Genomic DNA, 24,092 nt, shown 5'->3' on the forward strand with positions numbered 1-24,092 from the left:
TATTTTTTCTATTTTGTTCAACACCCCCACCCCCACCCCCCCCCCCCTCTGCCATCCTTGTTCCCTGATAGCCGTTACTGGACGGAGGTGACCTGGTGTGCAAATTAACAATGGACTGGAATGCGGCCGCCAATAATTACAAGTGGCTGGGAAAGGTTCAAGCATTCTATCCTTCACTTTTTGTATCCTTTAGAGTGGGAGCTTGGGCAGTGCAGGTGTGCAAATGGCCAGAATCTCATAAGTGTGTGGGCAGTGCTGGAATTGAAAAAATATACTACGAGAAACCGTGAATTGGGAGTCAAGGTGTGACAGAGGAAAGGGGTGAAATCACGAAGGGCAGAGCTTGAAAAGCAGAGTCTGACAGTCAACTTATGAAAATTTACCAAAGAAATTTGCAACAAGGACATATGTGAAAGTAAATCTATTCTAGATTACTGGTCACAAATATTAAGACACCTGCTTTAGGCTTTAGAGATCATTGTGTGCCCAGCAACTTTGAGGGGATTATAAAAGCTGTAAGATAACTTTAGTGGTTAACATAGCTCTGGGAGAGTTCTATGTTTTGCCCAGTTACAGCTTATGATTCATGAAGTAGCTGTTAGAACTGACATACTTGGTGTTATTTTCCCCCAACTTTTTGCTTTCCATCCTCCTGTTTTTTCTGACATTAGGATTTTGCACGCTTTATTACTGCTAACCAGTGCTAGTGCTCTCTCCTTTAAACAAAGTCAAATTGACCTACACCCAATTGGCAAATTTAATTTACTTGTAAGTGCTAAGTAAAGTGGTACTGCATTTACCCAGGGCCTGTAAAATATATGCTACCGGTGGGCCTGCAGCACTCATTGTACTGCACACTTATTTAGTCCTTAAACATGTCTCAGGCCTGCCATTGGAGCCTGTTTGTGCAGTTTTAAACTGCTATTTCGTCCCGGCTAAATAAACCTTTTGCCAGGCCTAAAACTTAATTTTTAATACTTATAAGTAATTTCTAGGGTACACCCTGAAGTGCCGATAGGACAGAGTGGAGTGTGTTTAAAACATTTAACGTGTATTTTTATCTTTATCATGTCCTGGTAGGAAAACACTCAGATACATTTTTCCCTACTGCAAAGCCTGCCCCTCCATAGGATAACATTGGGTTACCTTATTGCATTTAATAGACACTAACATCCAATTGAGAGCAGGTACGATCATCGAGTTTGGTGTCGATAGAATTGTTATTCAAAATCCTCTTTTTTGGTTTGTCAGATTTTAAGTCAATATTCTGACAATGTCACTTCTAGAAAGTTGGCATTCTATTTTTCTAACAGTTTGGTGCCTGCAGCCACTGGGTAACATGACAAGGTGCAGCTATTAGATGGTCTTTGTGTATTACTCCCAGACCGTGAGACAAAGAGAATAGGTTTTGTTAGGATATGCGATCTCTGACTTTATGAGGGGGAGGAGCTATCACCTACCACACTTGCACATCACAATGGATCTGCCTAAGCACACTCACAAAGGGGGTTGACACAAGTCTTTTGTGACCCAGACCAGCTGGGACCAGGGCAGGGAGGCAGGAAATTCCTGACCCCTCTGAGGGTTGAAACCTCCAGAATCTACAACTACTTCAAAGTGAGAACCAGGTATAAATAGTGGGCCCTCAGACCCAACTCTTCAGTACACCTATGGAAGAATAAAAGGACTGCTGTGCTGCTCTGCAAGAAAGGACTGCTACTCTGCTGCCCTGCGAGCTGATTGAAAACTACTGAACCTGCATCTCGAACCCAGGACCACCAGGCTGACTCAATGAGCTAGTTTGCTGGCCTCCTGATCAGAGCCTCAGGGTCAGAAAAGGCTTCAACCACCTTGAACCCAGCCCCTGGACTCTGTCTGCTGTGAGTTATACCTACAAAGTGGTGCCACCCCAGTCATAGACCCCTAGAAGCGGGTCTGAAGGTGCTCTGGAACCCCATCTTTGGCTTTGTGGGCAGAATCGACATGGTGTAAAAGATCCCTGATGCCGGACTTCATATTGCAGCCCACAGTCTCCACAGAACCACTGCTACATGTCACATCTCCAACACAGGCCTTCAAATTTCAAGCTCCTTGTTGGCGGTATCCTCGATGATGACACAGAACTTCTCATTACAGCCCGCTACTCCTTTGAATCTGCAGCTGGATGATGTATCCTTGATAGCGGACTTCAAATCACAAGCCCCTCATCAACAACATCCTTGATGACCATGCAGGACCCAGCAGTGCAGCCCTGCAGCACTTGGGAACCGCTGCTGCATGACGCATCCTCGACGTGGGATCTTGCAAAGCTCTGTAAATCAGGATTTAAGGTGTTGTGTTCAGCAGGCCTAATTGAGTCCCTGTACCCATCCTGTGCTCCATCGTGGTCAGCCTAGACTAGTGATTCTGTACTGGTCTGGCAAAACCAGTTAACCACACTTGACGCTTTGTGCTTCTTGGCACTAGTTTTTTACTTACAACTTTGAAATTGCATATCTCCTGTTCTACCGATTTAATTTTTGTCGGTTTGGTCTAAAATAATTTATGAAAGTTTACTCTATTTTTCTAAATTGGTGTCGGATTTTTCTCGTGTGGTGTTTTCACTTTATTACTGTTTGAAGTGCTGCATAAATGCTTTACACATTGTCTCTAACTTAAGACAGACTATTTTTGTGCTAACAGAGGGTTAAGCACAGGTTAATTTTGAGTTTGCTTGTGTTTCACCCTGACAGAGATTGTGGTTGCCGCTTGATATGGTTTTATCCCCCTCAAACAGCAACCCAATTTCCTACAGTAGCATAGTGTGTTTGTGTGCCTGCTGCAAAGCACATAGTGTAGCATGCAGCACACAGATTTGTTTTTATTTAGATAGTTTAGGGGGTTATGCTTTTAATATTGAGATAATGTTGTTACCTCTAGTTCATAAGTTGCAATCTTTCTAATATAGCACCATCATCTATTTACCAGCATCAAGGAGCTGCGTGCAAACTGTATGTTATGGGTTTAGATCCTAGCTGTTCATTTTCAATCTGCTGGTATTCTAAGATTGCAAAGAAACGTTCCTTTGGGAAGAAACAAAGTTGTATTAGTAGAGATCACCACAATCACAATGTTGGGTTTTATGTCCTGACTTTGTGTTTCTCCCGACTGTTCACTCTTAAAATATAACGTCTACAAGTGTGGATGATATGTGATTCCTACACCTTATATGTTATAACCCTCTTTGCCTTATATAATATTTCCTGTACATTGATATACACACTTGTATGATTTATTGTGCCTCTATGTGCAATGTAAAGCGCACAGACACCCTATACTTGGATGAGCAGCGCTGTTAAGAATTAAAAAAAAAATAATAGTAGGTGCCATTTACATCAATATTTGTATTATTATTTATACAGACAAATAAAGCTTGCATTCTTACAGTACAAATGCATCTCTCACGAACAGCGCTCAACAAAGTTAAAAGCCTGCCTCTAAATCATAGTTTCCCTTAAGGACTTGTGAAGTGGTAACATGCTGTGTGCCTTTGTTTTCTTCCATTACTTTGGCATCTAGGTGTTAGCCTCTATATAGCTCCCATCCAATTCCATTCAAACACAAGGAGGGCTGACTGCCCTTTAAATTAGGCCTTTGTTTTGGTCCCAGCTCGAAGTCTAAATAAGATAGCCACATTGCAGCCTGCACGTTGCTTCTCGGAAATGGAATAAAGACAACATGCGGGCGCTGCTGAATGGTGTTCTAGTGTTAAAAAATGACACCAGGACAAATTCAACATGTTTTCCTGGGTCAGGCCCGATTCTAGATCTGGCCTGTACTAGCTGCCAGAACTGAGATCCAGCTCTATTCCCCTACTTTCCAGCACTGTGTATGGGTGTTCACTTAACTCTTGCTGCATGCATTTCCAGGGAAATCATCAACATTCACTTCTGTCAAAGGCAGACATTTGTTCCCATGAAGTGAATAGGGAGATACACTTCTAAAATCAATGCGAGTATAGACAATGGGGGTTGTCAGTTGGAAAAATATATATTCCTTGGGAAAGGCTTACCTTTTAATGTGGAGATGCACATTTTCTTAACATTTGCAATTTCTGAATTTTCCATCTGCTGGAAATTCTGTACATGTAAATATCGGATATGCATGTTCTCCTCTGAACGTACACCTGGATGGGACCCTAAAGCAGGCCTCAAGAAATCTACTGGCCAACTTGCTTGAGTCAGTTTTATATGGGTGATCTATTTGTTGAGCTTTCTGCCCCTCCCTGGCAAGAGAGCTTTTGACAAAGAAAAGTTGTTTTAAAAGTGAATAAGGAATAAAGATGCCTTAAAATTTTGTTATCTTGTCACATTTGCTGTGCAGGAAGACAGAGGTCAAATGCCAGCTTATGTCTTTTTACCAATTGCTGCTTTTTTTTATTCTGGAGATTGGTGTTTACAAAATCCAAAGTAAAGTGAACTGTCTGACAATCCTGCTGGGGTACTCAAGCAGTGTAAAACCAAAGGCTGTATGATTTAATTTTGTTTCTAACACACACATAGATTGTAAATAAACAGTACAAATACTACAAAATATTTTTCAATGGTTATGAAATCACTTTTTGAAAGAAACTTTTAACGTTGATGGAAACAAAGATTTTAGTAGGATCAAAAATCGCAACACTTTACTTGGTGATGTGCAAATGATAAATATTGCCAAATCACGATTTCCACACATAAATATTTTTATGCTGTATAGTTTTAACAGTAAAACTGCATGTCAGTGGGAAGATTTGTGGACATTTCAATAAAAATGTGCTACCACATCAAGCTTTTATAATATGTTCATTAAAAGGGAGAGTTTTTAATTATGAACTGAGAAACATTCCTGCCCTGATGACAATGTTATGACTGAACTAAAAGGTAAGTTAGGGTTCATGTGTACCATTATGTGGGCTAGATTTCTATTATACATGAAGCAAACGTTTAGCCTATTAAGTCCAGCAAATGAGTTTTTGCACAGCAGACCTGCTGAATTCACATATTTGAAGGTGCTCTCATATATGATAATAGAAGAAAGAAAAAAGTGACTCAGTGAAATTAAATATTTGCCTGGAATCATTCAATTTGAGACCAGTTTATGGGTCAATCGAATTATAGTCAGGTCAAGTAGATTATCCAAGTCTCTCGTCCTCCAGGTCTAGAAAAATGTTTTCAGATTTTTCGTGGCTTGCTTAACCGCTTAACCACGGCGGCATTTCTGCTGCGGTGCGGAGGTTTTACTGAGTGGGCGGAGCCGCATCGGCCAACGGACGTGCGCAGCACTCCGGAGGTAGTGCTCGCGACAGCCGTTGGCTGACAGGCACATGGACGGGGTTAAAGGTCATTATTGAGTAACCGTCCTGTGTGAAATATATACAGAAAACATTCCTATGTTTAGCTTTTGGTCACATTATTGTAAAGATAGAAGTGGACTCATCAAATCATGGAGATTCTTCAGCTTCCTCTCATATGCATGTTATTTTTTACCTTCAACTAAAATAAGATTATAAACACTTGTTAACTTGCACATTAGGATCAAGACTGATTGCCTTGTGCTAATAACTTTCCATACCTGAAAGGATACGGTTCCAAAACTTATAGAAAAGTCACAGCCATATCCTAGATACAGCAGGCCTGGAAGAGACAGCGCATGCCCTGCCTAGGCAAGACCGAAAAAAGAAAGCAGCTGAGTAATTTTGTAGGCAATTGCATACATGATATGCGCACCTACAAAATGACATGGCTGGCCGTGTCAAAGGCTTTTCATTTTTTAGCCAAGCTGCACTGCATCGGGGATGCTGTACAAATTATTGGCAAAAGCCAGTAGTTCCCAAAAGACAAAACGTTTGGCTCTGCCCATGCTTGTTTTGTGCTAGCACAACATGCCTACTTTTAGAGGTCAAAGAGGTAGTGTTACAATTGTCAATATGTTGAACAAATTGCTTGCAATTAAACAATATGTTTTTTTTATTTTGCAGTTCGTAAGAAAGGCACTGCTCGTCCGGCTAAAGTAAGATCAGTCGACTGTGCAGAAGATAAAAAAGACTATTGTTTTCGTGGACGATGCCAGTTTATTTTGGATCTGAATGAATTTCACTGCAGGTAAAGGAGGGCTGAAGAATTTGACTTGTTTTAAAACACAGTGGGTGGTTCAAGTTACATCAACGCCGAAGAGCTGGGCAAATTATCGCAAAATATTTTATTTTTTCTGGGGTATAAAGACCATTTAGGTTAAATCTCACACTAACTGGCTGGCTTACTCACCTTTGCCTATTAATGTTCAGAGACCTCGTGAGCTTGTCTGTCTACCTGCTTTGCTTTTATTTTCTATAATGAATCATGATGACGTAAGCGTTTTTCAGGCTTTTATACTAAAATTGGTATTTATTGCAGACCAAATACAACTTGCTTTGCAGCTCTTTGCCTTGTTGTCCATCATGTTTGTGTTTGGCCATCACTTAATGATGGTACCCTGGACTCAACAGTTCTGCTGGAATAGCATGACTGAATCGCCGGTTCATTATTATCAATTCCTTCAGTTTGCAAAAATATTGAAGCAAATGTCTTTCATAGCTGCCAAAATGACTGTAGCAGTCGCAAGCGGCCTGATTTTGCCATTTGGACCTTTTGTGAATGCAAAATACCTTAGTACACCGGGGGCCAGATGTACAACCAATTTTTAGAGGTCACGGGAAATCGGGCCGTTTGCGACCGCAAAATAGGTCTGTGCAATGTACAAACACTATTTTGCAAGTCAGTAACCTATTACCGACTCGCAAAATAGGGCTTGCGACTTGCTATTAGGAAGGGGCGTACCAAGGGCTAATTTCGAGTTGCACTTCTATGTACGATTATTTTGCGACTGCAATTGCGGTCGCAAAAAACTTGCAGTTTACCACCTATTTCAAAAAGGTCGTAAGCCACTTGTACGCCTTCCCCTTTGTAATTGGCAGTTAAAGTATTTTTTACGAGCAGGCAGTGGTTCTGTGGTCCACTGCCTACACTTAAAAAATTAAACAGAAACATTTCATTTTTCTTTCTTAGATGCAACCCATTTTCCTTTAACGAAAACGGTTTAAATTTTTTTAAAAACTGCTTTATTTAAAAAGTAGCCACAGACATGGTGGTCTACCGACCCCAGTAGGCCACCCTCCCAGTGAGTGCTGGCCATTCCCAATAGCGTCGCAAATTGCGCCTGTATCATGAATATTAATGAGGCAGGTCTTTTGTGATAACATCTGTAACCACAAAAAGTGTCTGAGACACTGTTGTACATTCCATTTTCTGAGTTGCAAAACAACGCAATTTGCAACTTGCAAAATGGGAGGGTCGTACATCTGGCCCTCGGCTCTGGAAATTCATAGGAACAAATTGAAAGAGCAATTTATCCAACAAGTTGTGGGGTAGCAGCTCATGTTGACATTATTACCATGGTTCTTTACTTTACAAATGAAAACATCTTTTGCGATGGCAAGTGTTTGTATGCATTTTATGCCTAAAGGGGAATACGTTTGTATTATCAGCAGCACATAATAGCAAATACATTAGCTGTTTTTTTCTGTATTTTAACAGTGGTCAGTGAACTGATAAACATGAGTAACTAAAAACAATCGCTGAGATGGCTGGTAAAATGATACACTTGGACTTACCTTGAGTTCACTAGTAACAGTTACAGTCCTGTTGTTTCCACTGAATCAAAAGGATTACACTTTAGAAATAAACTACTTTTAAAAAGAAACACGGCGGGAAAAAATCTGGTCAGTAATGTAAACCACATAGATGGGAGCACCAGCACTTTCTTCCAAATGCAAACCTTTTGTCTCAGGGGGCTCATAGGAGGCCGGCACTGGGTTTGAATTCTGGGGTAGCAGTTAGAGAATGAATGGGCCAAAGGACTCTACTCCCACAAAGAAGGAGTAGTAAACCCAGCTAGTTGGCAGTGCCTTCAATCCAGTAGCAAGAGGATGTACAAGCTAGCCTGGCTGAAACTGGTCCCAGGATGCATGTTTACGGTCCAGATAAGACCTGGTTTGGCAGTTCGGGCTGGACTGTTCCCATGAGGAACAAGGTCAAGACTGATTTGCATATGGCTGGGTCTGAACTGGGGTGGGGAAGCTAGCAAAATAATGATGATGAATTCAACCCAGATCTAATAGTTACTGGTGTTGAGTCTCTGAAAAGTTTCAGCGCTCCGTCCATCAGCTTATTGTGTTTGCTTTTTCTCGCACTAAGTTGGCAGGGTATGCCCAGGCGTGGGTCCCTTGCTCACTTTGCCACTGGATTCAAGCTAGCCTAGCTGATGAGGGGTGTTGCCCCGAAACTGGTCCCAGGATACTTGTTTCTGGTCCAAAGAAGACTTGGCTTGGCCGTTCGGGCTGGACTGTTCCCATGAGCAGCCGTAGTCCATGCAGGTAACATCGGTGGGCCAGGCAAAAGGGGATTTCAAAGGACGACACTGAGGGGAAATTAATTATTTATTTACTTTTCCCTCGGCATCGTCCCTCAAAAAAAAAACTTACTCTGCCCCACCGCCCTACCACTGTTACCTGCATGGACCGTTGCTGCCCATTAGGAACACAGTCAAGACTGATTTGCATATGGCTGGGGCTGAACTGAGTGGCAAAGTGAGCAATAGAGCAATGATGGATTCATCCCGGATTTAATAGAGACTGGGTGTGAGTGTCTGTAAAGTTTCCGCGCTCTGTCCATCATATTAATACGTTTGCTTCCTCCCTGCTGCAGCAGCACATGAATGTGGCAGGGAGGATGATTCAGTAGCCAATTGAACAGTGATCTGTACTGCTTCTACACTGTAGTTTGAATATCATTGCCTAAAGGTTTTCTCCAAGGCCCATGTCTCTTGCAATATTATCACATCAAAATGGCTGATGAAAGCACCCCATTCAATATCTCTAAGTTTCCCGCTTAAGCTTGGTATGTTCCATGACAATATTGTGATAGGTGTATCTCTATTTGCAGAGAGGCCAATGATATTTGTAATAGAGTTGTTCGGGAATCTCATGCTGCAGTTTCGTGGAAAGATGTCTAAATGAATGAAGGCTCACCTTCTGCAGTATGATTCAGAAAAGGGGGTGGTGATGGACAGAGTTTCTGAATTAAGCAGAATACTCTTACCCAGTCAACAGATCAGGGCTTGATCCATCACCGTTTTTTAGCTCACTGCACCATCCCAGCTCAGAACCTGGCTACATGCAAATTAGTCTGTCCCTGTCCCAGTGCATCATGGGAACAGGGCAAACTAAACTACCAAGCCAATTCTTATACTGGGAAGGAAACAAGCTTCCGGGGACCGGTTTCTGGCATTACAGCCGTCTTCGGCCCGGCTTGCTTGAATCCTGATGGTGCAATGAGCAAGGGACTCACATCTGAGTATACCCTTCCACGCTTATGGTGGACAGAATGATTCAGAAAAGGGGGTGGTGATGGACAGAGTTTCTGAATTAAGCAGAATACTCTTACCCAGTCAACAGATCAGGGCTTGATCCATCACCGTTTTTTAGCTCACTGCACCATCCCAGCTCAGAACCTGGCTACATGCAAATTAGTCTGTCCCTGTCCCAGTGCACCTTCTGCAGTATAACACGATTTAACTATCTCCTTGGGCATGTTGTCCCTCCATATCCCTTCACACATACTCCAGAACATGAATAAATGTATTGGGCAGTTTGCTTGGGCAGGTAGAAAACCCAGACTTAAACCTGCCCGGTTACATGCAAATAGTAAGATGGGGGCCTCCAGTTTCCTTATATGCATATAAACTATCTAGCTCACTACTTATCTCAGTTGGTCCACATTTCTTTGCCTGTTGACACACAACCTCAATAGATGCTTTTAGAGCATGCACTGACTCAAGCCCCTGCAGGAGTGGATCTTCTCTATGACACTACCCTCTCCCGGTATCCCCATTGCTCCCCACATTATGAGCTATGCGGAAATCTTGGAAAGAAGCCCACCTGTATCTGGGGATTGATAGTCTGATGCACAGGGAGTCACAACTCCAGCTGAATGAGGACATACGCATAGGGCAATATGGAGGTCCAAAGCACTCTTGACAATTGGAGATGTCCTTAGTGGAGCTACTTTCTGATCTTTTGCGTTACTTCAAATAAACGTCTACTTACCCTGGTCCAACTATTGGAGATATTGGTAAATATGGCACTTTCTATGAGATAGATTGGGAAGAGACTTACGGACTTGCCCAGTTTGAAATATCTTTAAAATGGGGGCTTTCTAGAGGCACCGTTTTAAATTTATGCCAGATCCTTATTGACCATGTCTACTCCAACACTACATTACAGTCCTTAAATCTACTGGAATGACCAACTGGGACTAGTTTACTTGGGAGAAACAGGATGGAGATTATGGAATTGCGTGATCGTTCACGTTGAGAAGAACAACTCCAATTCTCTTACTTTAAGGTGTTACATGACTTGGACTGGTCCCCTTACAAATTTCAAAAAGCTTGTCTGCTACCACATAATAACTGCTGGCTTTACCAGACCGTTGACTATGAGCTTCTCCACATACTATAGTGCTGCCCTATTTTTACATGCAATTGGCTCTTGATAAGGAGAGCATTACACAACACTAGCTCTATCACCATTACACACTCCACCAAATTGGCCATACTGTACAACTTTACAGACATAGATGATACTACATCCCATTGGCGTAGGTGGATAACTGCTTTGATGGTGTGGAAGGTGTGTATTTTGAGGCGCTGGCGATACTCTCATGTACCTACTCCTCAAGAGTGGTTCATTGAACTATATTGTTGTGCCACATACGAGCGATGCATATACAAACTCCAAGACCAACTGCTCCACTTTGAGGTCACCGTGACACTTTCCTCCAATTCCAAGACTTCTAATATGCAGCCGTGTTGGTTGCCCTTTACACCTATTCATTCAATCACCCCTACTCCTTTCCCTGGATTTAGGCCTTTGCGCTTAACCAGCACTGTTTGACATATACATTTGCTACGTTTGTTACACCTGTGCTTCAGATACTGATCTTGATATTTTTTGATGATATGTACACCCGATATGTCAACCCTGTGGATGTCGGTTTCTTTATTTTGGGAAAATGTTATAGGAGATGTCACCTATATTTTAGTCTTTTATTGTCCCAGTCACTTTTGTGTGTTCTAAGATCTATACTGGCTCTTTTTACTTATTATCTATTTCTATTATCATCGACTTAAAACATTTTGATGCTTTCTATTTTTTAATTTAGACTGTTTACATGCTTCCCCTTTTCAGTGTCTGGGCTATATTGTTACTTAATACTGACAGTGTTTGTTTTGAGGTACCCCCAAAAAAATGCTTACATATTTTTTTTAACAAAAGTGGCGGGATGTAATCTTTACAATTAATTGCAGTGAGCCAGACCTCTTATCGGTGCGCTCAAGGGAATCCCACAATGAGAACTAGTTAAAAAAAATTGTCAAAGAGTGTTTTAAAAAGCCTAATTTTCACATAGATTTGCAAAAACACCAAATGTTCTGAAAGGGCACTCATTCCTATTCAAGTTGTTTCAAGGTGTACTAAGCCACTGAAACCTGACGCTCTGAAGGAGTTCACACTATTTGTTTTGGGAATGTTCTATGGATGCCCCCTCATGTCAAAAATCCCCTTACCCTTATGTCAAATGACCTTTAGTAAATCAGGTAAACAATTTTGTCATGGTTGCACCCCTCCCACATGCCATGGTTTTTCTCCCTTATGCCAAGAAGTATCTCCAATGAGCTTAAAGCAGCATTTTGCCATGGGTGCCCACAACAATTTTCCCATGTGTGCCAATTGTTTTCCAAGGTTGGCCATTAGGCCATGATTTACCTCCAGTATGCTAGTACCAGTATTTTTCATATGTGCCTGTTATGCTAACAATTGCCTCCAATATGCCAGTGGTCGAATTTTTCCATGAGTGCCTCTATAAGTCAAGAATTTGAGTTTTCTATAGCGGTATCAGAGCGCTTTACAAAGGAAGTAGAGTGAGTATAGAGCATTTTGCAAAACAACAGAACAGATACAGTATCAAAATAATTCTTACAAGGTTAGGCAGGTAGAGCAATGAGCATGTAACAGTAGGAACAAGTTTAAGTACGCATCTGTTATAGAGGCGAAGGTGTCATTAACGGGAGTGAGGAAACAAGTTCGAAGTCGGAGACTGGTTCAGTGCCTTGTGGAATTAAGGGAGGAACTTGCTCATCAGGAATGATTTTGCTTCCCTTGTGAATAGTGGTTTAGATGAGATTTTAATGATGTGCAGAGGTAGCGAATTTCATATTCTTGGTGCCGCTCAGGTGAATGCTCTGTCAGGAGATTTCTTGTTGCTGAAACGAGAGGGTTTCAGGAGTAGGATGTCAGCGCTCCTAGAGTGTCTGTTTCCTCCCGATAAGGTACGTTTTTGGGATAGATACAGGGGGGTGTTGTGGTGTAGAGCTTTATGAGTGATGCACGCCATCTTTAGTTGGATTCTGGCTTCATACGGTAGCCAGTTGAGTGCCTTCAGGTGTAGAGATATGTGGTCAAATTTCCTAGATCCTGTTAAGAGTCTTGCTGCTCAATTGAGAAAGGCTTTTAAAGGGGCAGTTGAGATTTTGGGAAGCCCTGAGAGACTAGTACATCCGTTCTCCAATCTTGAAATAACTAAAGCCTGAACTGTAGATTTGAAGTCACGGATCTCGATTAATGGTTTCATTTTTCTGAGAAAGCTGAGTGAAAGCGGGCATTTTTGGCCAACAGGTTGATGTGCATTTGCATGTTAAGGTTCTTATCCAGTATAATTCGAAGCGATTTTGTGGAGTCCACCAGAGTTGGTGTGCAATTCAAGACCGTGATCATCTTGGTCCATTCCTTTATTTCCAGCGAGCTTTTAGGGGGGGAGATTAAGAGAAATTCTGGTTTTTGCAAGTTTAGCTTGAGGAAGTTTGTTGTTAGCCAGCGGACGGTCTTTTCGAGAGCTTGACCCATCATCTTTAGCTCTTCAATGAGATCTTGATGTAAAGCTGAGTGTCATCCATGTACATGTGATAGGAGATATTTCCTTGCTGGAGTAGTTTGGTTAGTGGTTCGACATATAGGTTGAATCACCTGGGGGATAGGGTGGAGCCGTGTGGTACTCCAAGTTGGTTGGGTGAGGAGGGAGAAATATTTTTGTCTACCATGAACGATTGTGTTCCGTTTTCCAGAAAGGATTGGAACCATGGAAGGACTGTGCCAGATAAACCTATCCTGTTTTACAGTCTTCTTAGCATTTTGTCGTGATTGACGGTATCCAAGGCTGATGAGAGGTCGAGCAGGACTAGTAAGCAGGTTTCATTCCTGTCAAGGAGAGGAGGGCATCCTCTACTATATGCAGAATGGCTGTTTCTGTGCTATGGCCGGATCTGACGCTGGATTGGCAGTTGTTCAGTAGTTTGAAATCTGTGATGTGTTGGTTCAGTTGTTGCTGAACGCATTTTTCCAGGAGCTTGGCTAGCATGGGAATGTTGGTTATAGGTCGCAAGTTATTGGGGTTGGAGGTGTTTGCTGTCGGCTTTTTTAGGATGGGGTGACTTTACCAGTTTTTAGGCAGTCCAGAATGTGACCTTGCGCTAGCAAAGCATTGATGATTTTGGTCCAGAGAAGGGAGATAATATGGTGGATGTGGGATAGGCTGTTAGAGGAGACAGGGTCAGTGAAGTGGTTGTTGGGTTGGGTAGCTGCTAATGTTCTGGTGATGTCACTGAGATCGTAAAGTTTGAAAGTAGACCAGTGAGAGAGATTTTTGAGCAGAGGTAGATTCAGTTGTTTGGGATTTTCATCTTGTATGTTCTTTAGGGAGGCTGAGTTGGTAGCTGCCACCCTTAGCTTGATTTGGAGGTAGTTGGCTTTGGCTGTAAAGAATGAGGAGAATTCTTCACTACTAATCTGTGATTTCATAGTTAAGAGTGCAGTTTTGGCCAATTTGTTAGATTGTTGTTTTAGCATTTCAAAGAATTTCTTCAATCTGTTTTTGGCATTGTCTAGTTCTGATCTGAAGAAGTATTTTTTTGGTTGTAGAATGCTTTTATTATAGAATTTTCTAGATTTCCTTAGTAGTTTGAATTGAAGGGGGGAATGTTGTCTCCATTTGCATTCAGTTAATCTTAGTATGCGTCTTTTTTCATTAGGGCTCCGTTGAACCATGGGTTTTTGTCTTTCTCCGGAATTCTTTTGAGTGTTGGTTGGGCAATGTGGTCGAACATTTTGGTAATCGTGGAGTTGTAGTGAGCAGTGGGGTCATTCATGTCTGACATGTTATTGTGTGGAGTGAGAACTTGCTCACAGTGGGAAGCTAGGTTGTTCCTGTTGATGCTTTTCATTTCTCTTGTCCAGTGTTTAGTCTTGACTTGCTACTAGTACGTTTTTTTCTAGGGGAAGAAATTAGGAAGGTAATGGTGTAATGGTCTGACCAATCACAAGGGGTGATTGATATAGATTTTTTCTTTGGAGAAGATCCAGTCACGTGTAGCACCTTTGGAGTGAGTGGGTTTTGAGATGACTTGTGTCAGTGAATAGTCTGCTAGGAAGGTTTTGAGGGCATTGACTTGCTTGTCTAGGGGGTTTTCAAAGTGCAGATTGAAGTCGCCAAGGTATATGTCATTGGAATGAGGGGATGAGTTCGTAATGATGATTTCCATCAGTTGTTCTGTGAATACTGCATTCTTACCTGGGGCATGGTAGAGTATGTGTCATTTGTGGGAGTGGTTGTCCGAGGACTTTACGGAGATCCCTAGGTATTCACAAGAATCCAGGGGATCGGAGTGAAACTTCAAGATTGTGATCTCGGATCGGTGTAGGCAGGCGATGCCCTTTTTGTGGCATCCGTCTAGTCTTATGATGTTATAATTCGGGGGAACTAGAAGGTCTAGGCATGGCAAGGATGATTCCGTAAGCCAAGTTTCCGGGAGGATGATTATTTCCATTTTCAGGTTTAGGATGAGATCGGCGATGTCAGAAGCATGTTTTTGGGCCGAGTGGCATTTTAGTAGAAGGCAGGAGATCTGGGTTGACGCACTCTCTAAAGTTGGCTCGTGATTTTCGAGGGAGGGGGATATTCTTAGAAGGTTATTCTTGTTTATCCTTCTGTGATTCATTTGGGAAGTTCTGTTTGGGTTGATGGGGATTGGGAGAATGGAGAATTATTCCTTATTTGTGATGGGGCAAGTAGGAGTTTCATAGAGAAGTAGTAAATCTTGGATTTCCCAGTTTGTTAAGTAGTTGGGAAGTTTGCGTGTGCGTAGGTGCAGCTTGGACAGAGGCAGTGGGATAGTATTTATAGCGCTGTTAGCTGCGGCTAGAGAGTTTTCAAGATGAATGAGTTTACAGAGAGAGTTTTCTGCGAGTTGTAGTATGTTTCTAATTTCTAGTATAATGTTTTGTAGGTTCCGGGAAGTGAGGTTGGTATGGGTTTCGAGTGAGTTTCTTTCAGATTGATGAGAGGGGGGAGGGAGGGTTGGTGAGCAGAGCGGGTTGGGAATAGTATTGTTTGGGGGTTCGGTGACTGTGCTGGCAGTGTGATAGGTTTGAGTGGTTGGGAGAGAGGTAGGCGAGAATTAGATGGGTATACGTGTGCTGGGGGCTTTTTTATGATTTGTTAGAGTTGCCTTGTTGTGGTGAGTTTCGCCGGTGGACGGGAGAGGGTTGTGGGGGTGAGAGGGTTGTGGGGATAGGGGGGATAGGGGTGGTGGAGTAATGTGGAAATGAGGAGGGACTGCAAGTGGGTATTAAGGGAGGGACGTTGTTGTTGTTTCTGTTGATGGTTCTAGCTAAGTGTGTCAGATGTATGATTTCAGAGGGAGGTGAGTTGTTGCTGATTCTTCTGAAGGTTCTAGGTAAGGGAGAGGGTCGCTGAGATGGTGAACAGTCAAAATATCGAGTCAACAAATATTTAATGGACATAATATCGAGTATAAAATATAGAATGGCCAAAATATCGAATGGACAGAATATAGACATCAAAAATATCGTTTTTAAGGTAAGTAATGTAATATCGAATGGTAAAAATATAGAAAGTTAAAATATCGAAGTATATAATATAGGTTATTAAAATTATCGATTTTTTAATAATATCGAATTTTTTATAGTGTTTTTTATGTTATTATATGTGTGAAAAGTGTGTATTTATGTTATAATTTTAATGAATGAATTTTGTTTTTTTAATTTTTGCGTAATTTAATTCTGCAGCGGGTTGTGGGTTTATAGGGGAATAGGGTGGGAAGTAATTTAATTATAATTAATTAAATATGTAAATTTATTTATTGGTATTAATTTTTAATTAATTGTTAATTAATTTATATTTGGTAATTAATAAAAATTTAATTGGTAATTAATTTTAAATAATTGATTAATTGCTAATTATGTTAATTTTACTAATTTATTTTCTGTAGCGGGTTGTGGGTTTATAGGGGAATTGGGTGGGAAGTAATTTAATTATAATTAATTAAATATGTAAAATTGTTTATTGGTATTTATTTAGAATTAATTGTTAATTAAATTTTTATGGGTAATTAATACATTTTTAATTGCCAATTAATTCAATTTAATTGATTATTTGCTAATTATGTTAATTTTACTAATTTATTTTCTGTAGCGGTTTGTGGGTTTATAGGGGAATAGGGTGAAAAGTCATTTATTTATAATAATTAAATAATTAAATTTATTTAATTGTATTTCATTTGAATTAATTGTTAATTAATTTTTAATTCTTAAATAATTAATTGTTAATGTGTAATAATTTAAATAATAGGAAACTAATTGTAATAATTAATGTTAATTAGTAATTTTAATAGATTAATTATTATATTATATTAAATTGGTAATTACTTTAAAATAATTTTTTATAGATATTAATTTATATTTTTTTAAATAATATATGGAGTATTTACTTTCCCTACTGTTGCACTCTTTGGAGTGGGAATAATAATTTTTACCCCTACGCTATCCAACGCTTTCCCTACTGTTGCACTCACTAGAGTGGGAATAGTAATTTGTACCCCTACGCTATCCAACGCTTTCCCTACTGTTGCACCCACTGGAGTGGGAATAGTAAATTCTATCTCTACGGTATCCAACGCTTTCCCTACTGTTGCACCCACTGGAGTGGGAATAGTAAATTTTACCTCTACGCTATCCAACGCTTTCCATACTATTGCACCCACTGGAGTGGGAATAGTAATTTTAACCCTTACGCTATCCAACGCTTTCCCTACTGTTGCACTCTTTGGAGTGGGAATAGTAATTTTTACCCCTACGCTATCCAACGCTTTCCCTACTGTTGCACCCACTGGAGTGGGAATAGTAAATTTTACCCCTACGCTATCCAACGCTTTCCCTACTGTTGCACTCTTTGGAGTGGGAATAGTAATTTTAACCCCTACGCTATCCAACGCTTTCCCTACTGTTGCGCTATTTGGAGTAGGAATAGTAATTTTTACCTCTACGCTATCCAACGCTTTTCCTACTGTTGCACTCCTTGGAGTTGGAATAGTAATTTTTACTCCTATGCTATCCAACGCTTTCCCTACCGTTGCACCCACTGGAGTGGGAATTTTAACTTTTACCCCTACGCTATCCAACGCTTTCCCTACTGTTGCACCCACTGGAGTGGGAATAGTAATTTTAACCCCTACGCTATCCAACGCTTTCCCTACTGTTCTACTCACTGGAGTGGGAATAGTAATTTTTATCCCTATGCTATCCAACGCTTTCCCTACTGTTGCTTTCTCAGGAGTGGGAATAGTAATTTTTACACTTTCGCTATTGTACGGTAATAATATTGGATATTATTTAATTATATTATGTTACTATATATATATGTTTTAACAAATATGATATACATTTCTTTTTTATAACTTTCATTAATTATTTACTTATTATAAGTTAATTTAAGTATTTTTAAGTATATTTTAGTAATTAATTTTTAATATTTAATTTAACATTGTTTTTAATAAAGTCGATATTTTTATAAACTATATTTTAGTAAACAATATTTTTTACTCGATATTTTTGTACTTACCTGTTTGTAGATACAAACTCGATATTCTGTCTGTCGATATTTTGTCAACGATATTTTTGATAGTCGATATTATGTCCCTCGATATTATGTCAGTGATCCCGCTGAGATTCAGGAGATGTAGGGACAGAGGGAATGGTTGGGTCCTGGAGGACCCTGTGTGTAGTGTTGGTGTGGGTTTTTAGAGTGAAAAAGTAGTTGTCGAATTGTTCTATGTCCTCATTAGCTGCTTGAATAAGAACAATGCAGTTTTTGTAGGAGGTTATGTTCAGGGTGGCTCTGGGGTTTTGTGCGGGTGTCGTTGTAATCCTGGTTTCGTATGGATTATTTTTCTTGCCATGAATGGTTAGCTTGAAAAGGGCCAACTAGCATGCATAACATCACATTTTCACTACTTTCACTTACATTCACTCACACACATTCATTATCATCCATACTCCATCATTCCTTCTCACTTGCACTCATTTATTCTCACTTATACTCTTGCACTCACTCAAAAACACTCTCACTCAGTCTCACTCTAGCTCAATCATACTTACTCATATTCACTTGCACTGACAGCATTCTCACACACTTTCACTCACTCTCTCTCTCCTTCGTTCACACCCATTCTCACTCATATTCACTCCAAGTATCACTCACTCATACTTCCTCACTCGTGCACTCACTCTTATTGACACATATTCTGACTCACTCCTACTCACTGACACTTAATTTCACTTATTCTCACTCACTATCTGTCATTGGCTCTCACTCACCACCTGTCACTGACTCACTCACACACACTCAAACTCACAAATGCAGATGCACACTCACAAGCACACACTCTCTTTCACACAAACACACTCTCACCCACAGGCACGCACACTACTTACATTTAATTTTTTATTTTTTTGCTTACAATATTAATGCCTTTTTTCTTACACTAATATTGAAAAATAGTGTAAAAAAAAAATTGGCAGAAAAATAAGGTGATGGTTTCGCAACCTCATAAGTCAAGGGTCGCAAAAGCAGTGCTATGGATCACAAGGGGCAAGCCAGGGGTCACATCTGCTGCCCCGGGTGACCCCTAAATGACATCCATGATCCAGAGGAGGGACAAGAAAGGTCCAGTACAGTTCAACCTGGTAGCCCCGGCTTGACCTCAGAGTCTGCTATTCCGACTTGCTGAGCTGACCGTGAGCATACACCTGCCACTTCAGCTATCTTTTCATAAATATCTGCTTTTGCAGAAACTCCATAATCTACACAACCATGCATGGATATTGAGCAGAACCAAGGGGCTATTTCAACTTCCCTATCGAACATACAGAAAGGTGGGTGAGGGAAAGTCATCATTCAGTGAGTTGTTGTGAGTGCTAGTCCACCACAGGTCCATGTAAATTTGGCAAGTGTAGCTCACCGATGTAAGAACAGCGGCACATTTCTAGCAGTTTGAAAGGTCTTAGAAGAAGAATCTCAACCCCCCTGGATATTGAAATGGAGTCCTATTTATCCTGTTTAACGTATCTGTGTGTGTGTCCCTTTGATAGAGCTGTGCTTCTTGTTCGGAGCACAGTTCTCCACAGGCAGGCATAGGACTCTGTCTCTAGACTGGCTCATACCTATATGAAAGAGGACCATGTATGGAAATGTATTGGAAAAAGAGATCACATTAAGGCTTGAGGTGCAAAAGTGTGAAACAGAACCCCTCTCTCATTCCAGATGACCAAAGCGAGAACCACAATGGCTACTGAAACATGCCAATGGAGTGGGTTATAAGTATTCCTAAAGTTATTTTCGGAAGAAAGCCTGAAGAAAATATAGTTAGGAAAGGGAAATGACATAGGCAAGTAGTTTTATGTTGACTACATTTAGATAAAAGTGCCCCACACTAATCGTGACACACCTCACACCTAGATGGCCTGTATGTAAGAGAATTTTAAGTTTATGACCTTGCTTATTGGTAAGTCGTTATATCCGACATTCTCAAATGTCTACACAATCCGTAAAGCATAGCACATAAGACAATCTTTTCATTAACCATTTTGTGGATACCAAGTTAAAGCAAAGAACCACTCTGCCCTGCTAAGTCTGACATGACATGGTTGTCCCCTGCTCACAGCACCTTGGCCCAGAAAAGTGAGCAATGCTTCCACCAACAATGGTAAATAATTACCTTGAAGACATGATTGTCAGTCATAAAAATAATAGCAGAAGAGTTAGTGTGTCAGTTTAGCAATACCCCTCCCAGAGCCTTTTAAGCCAAGAAAAATATGTTTTAAACGTTCAGAGCACTGCTGCAGATAGTATCAGTCCTGTCTGAGCTGCAGGGCATGGAAGCTTCCTGACAACGAATTCTGTGCACTCAGTAAAACAAGCCCAGGCTCTGTTCCTAGAGGCTGCACAAATCACCAAAACACAACAACATTATCAAAAACACATATGCCACAAACACACATATACACACATGCTCACTCTCTCTCTCTCTCTCGCTCTGTCTCTGTCTCTCTGTCTCTGTCTCTGTCTCTCTGTCTCTCTCTCTCTACCTCTTATGGCATTCCAGGGTATACCACCTCATGGTACTGTTGAGTACCGATATTACCTTGATACAAATTGAATTCCAAGTTGAGGTGAGAAAACAATGGGCATCTCCATGCAGCGTTTTTCTCTATTTGAAATCATTACTAATAGTGCCTCTCATTTTTAAGTTAATATTTTGATTAGATCGCCCCCTTCACCCCTCTGCATTAAGTCAATCTGCCTGCTCGTTCACCTTGTTGCTCTTCTGGCAGTTTGTATGGCCTTGCCTGTTTGGTTTAATTGGAGACATTAGAGTGAGGGGCTGGAGAAGCGGAGGGAAAGTTACTCTGTTCCCCACATGATCACCTAGCCGTGCAGAGGATGCTACTGCTAACGGTTGGGATAGGAAAGTGAAGGAGCGAGTTTTTGATGTCTGGGAAACGGCAGCGTGTTCTAGCCTTGTGACTGCAGAGTTTTAGGACAGTCCCTATCTGTTGCAAGTGATATTCGCATGAAACCACCGTTTTTACCTGCTTTTTTTGGTATTTCTCATATGCTCATGTATAGACAGCTAAAGATGGTGGGTACATACACAGAAAATAAATCGGTAATTGCAACATTAAGCTTGTCGAATAGATGCCAGTGTTGTGCCAAATGTTTCACTAAATATGCATTGCCACATTTTCATTAGTTTCAGGCACCTTTTCCTGTACTCAGAGTTTGATTTTTAAAACTCCATTACGAAATGGCTATTTAAATGCACGGGGATTTATGGCGATAATTTTGGAATGTTTTGGCTTTGCTAGTGCTTGTGAAGCAATACCTAATTCAGAGAAAGGTGGAGCCCGATACTGGAGGGAGGGGAATCACTTCCTGCATTGTAAATTGGAGGGTTGTGGATAATTCATAATAACCACAAGAGGGGTGGCAGCAAAGTGGCAAGATTATAACTGCAGAAGAGTTTATGGCCCATCTAATCTTCCACGAAGTGTCAAGCTTTTAAGCACCGACCAACCAGCCAATGGCAGCCTTTAAAAAATGTCTGCAGCCAATGACTGAAGAGGGCTGACTAAAACCCTCTGGGGCATATTACCAACGTTTAGAGATATTTATCGCTAACAATGCTTAGCAACAAATTTTTTAACGCTAAGCATCGCCGGAAATCATCGCAGAGATAACTTGCTATTAGCAAGGTTTATCTCAGTAGTGATAAAAATCCTCGCGCTAACTGCCAATTGAGAGATTATCACTGGAAAACCAACGATAATCTCTCGAAGTTTGGCGTTAGCTTGATGATAGGGGCTCACAAACTTAGCCATGATATCCACCTTCCATAGGATATCATGGCTAAGTCAGGAAAATACCAGGTGTAAAAAAAAGCAGTGCCAACCGCGGTTAGCACTGCTTTTTTTATCACTAACAGGGTTAGCGAAATCCTTGATAATAGGAGAAATGTCGCTTAACAACATTTCTCCTATTATTTTTCTCTGGAACACCCCCTTTGCATCTCATTAGAGATGCAAGGGGAAGCGTAAAGCAAAAGGTTGCTAACATGCAAATTTGCGTGTTAGCACCCTGTTGCTGATAGGGAGATCATTTTATCTCTGCTTTCTTGACTTTTAAAGCCAAAAAAGCGGAGATAAAAACCTTGATAATATGCCCCTCTATTCTTCTGTACATATTAGTAACTTGAGATTATTGAAACTGTCTATAGATGAGACCCCTAAAGGCTGTAACTGACCTCTCATGAGCTATTCCCGAATCCCAAAAAAGCTTTCTCTATTTCTCTCTAGCCTTAAGCAGCAGGTAGCAGGCATTGTGATGCAACCAGTGTTATTGCACACTTGTAGTGTAACTAACAAAAAATGTTACATAAAAAAAGGGTACACGGTGCAATTTGGCGCATCAGGCGGGAAGAGCAGCTTAGGTTAGTCACCGCTGCCAGCCCTTGGATCGCCCAAGTTGGCATACTGCTTGTATTTAATAAACCTGCAGCAAACTATTTTTTCCCGAGAAAACTGGTGTGGACTGTTTATTTTGTGCAGCGCGACTGTTATTGCTAAGCGGGGGGGGGGGGGGGGGGGGGGTTGCCGATACCGCCACTAAGAGGTATGTTGTCCCAGGCAGGAAACTACCCAAACAGTGTATTTGATTCTTTGGATGGGGAGAAACAAATAGGTACGAAAGTCGTAGCTCACTTCATGCAGGTTTTCATCAAATAACCAGCACAAAAACAAGCTGGTAACTGTATTCAGACTTCTCTAATATCTCCTATCCTTGCGCTATGAGTAGTTGAATATCCCACAGGCTTCCTAACCTTTTGCCTGGTTTTAATTTTAGGTGTCAAAAGGGCTACGTTGGTGAAAGATGCATGAATTTGGAAATCGGACCGGTTAGTCAGCCCTTGAGTGAAGAATACGTGGTCCTCACCGTAGTTCTGAGCGTTGCGTTTGTCACTGTTCTTGCCCTAGGCGCGTTCTTCGCGTATAAATGGTAAGTCATCTTTCCTGTTTAAGGTATTTCTGCTTGCTTCTTCTTTCACCTGGCTCGTAGTCTGTGTTGTTGCATCCAGTGACTGTGAAGTTATGACGAAACGTCGTTACAAGTTATTTAGGAAAGTGACAGGCTTGATATGAGGTCAAGGAAAGTTGAAGCTCATATCTGGCAAATGTCAAACTTTCTTTATCTTGTAGCAAAGAGAAAGGAATTCAATTGTGCTTTTTTAAAAAAAAACTTTGTTTATTTGGTTTCATAGAGAACAAACAGACATAGTAACATATAATCATTACAGAGAAATTCAATTATGCTTCATCGGAGTATATATTTCCCAGGAATTGTACTCTGAAGAGTGGAACTATACGCCCAAATATGCAAACGCTCTTATTGAAACCAATCTATACCTTGTACATGCTTCTAATTTTCAAAGACATTTCTATCCAATTTATTAAACTGTTTTACTCCTGAATCTGTGGTAAGACTGCGCACGTACCATAGTACACTTATACCTCCCTCTCATCTCTGTGTTCCAGCTCCCTCCTGAATATGCTCCTCCAGACGACTACTCCCCCTCAACTTCTAACATTAGGTATGACAGGGACCATAGAAGCATGTGATTGAATATACCAGAAAATAGAAGGAAGTAATAGGCAATGAAGTGACAGTCAACTGAAGGGCGGACATATTTTTAGTTACAAGCAAAGATTGGAAGTTTGCTGGTATATCTGATCACTTCCCTTTGATACTGGAAAAATCTGAAGCAGAACCAGCCCATTCCCTCCTATTTGGATCAGCACTTCTTCGTTTGTGCCAGGTTATATTATCAGTAAGCACTGCCATCACATGAATTGCTTTGAAGTAGAACACCTTTGTCAAGGGTTGGTGCCAGTATTTTTACCTATCCCTCCTCCTCTGGTGTTCGCCTTTATAAGGAATGTTTGATTACAGGGAAGTGCCCACACTGGTGATCGAGATGCAGCTATTACCCTAAGTAGGGTATTCTTGATGCAAAAC

The 24,092-nt window shown here is 40.9% G+C and overlaps 1 protein-coding gene across 1 annotated transcript in view; it reads left to right on the forward strand.

Moving 5' to 3' along the window:
- LOC147727483 (proepiregulin-like) overlaps window positions 1–24,092 on the forward strand; it is a 128,164-nt gene that overhangs the window by 87,635 nt on the left and 16,437 nt on the right. Inside the window, exons 3-4 of the mRNA XM_086961557.1 lie at window positions 5,999–6,122; window positions 22,923–23,075. Of these exons, the coding sequence (XP_086817683.1) occupies window positions 5,999–6,122; window positions 22,923–23,075 (277 nt within the window). The remainder of the gene's footprint in view (window positions 1–5,998; window positions 6,123–22,922; window positions 23,076–24,092) is intronic.

Source organism: Lissotriton vulgaris, chromosome 3_1 (genome assembly GCF_964263255.1).
Source record: "Lissotriton vulgaris chromosome 3_1, aLisVul1.2, whole genome shotgun sequence".
In the NCBI taxonomy this organism is placed as follows: Eukaryota; Metazoa; Chordata; class Amphibia; order Caudata; family Salamandridae; genus Lissotriton; species Lissotriton vulgaris.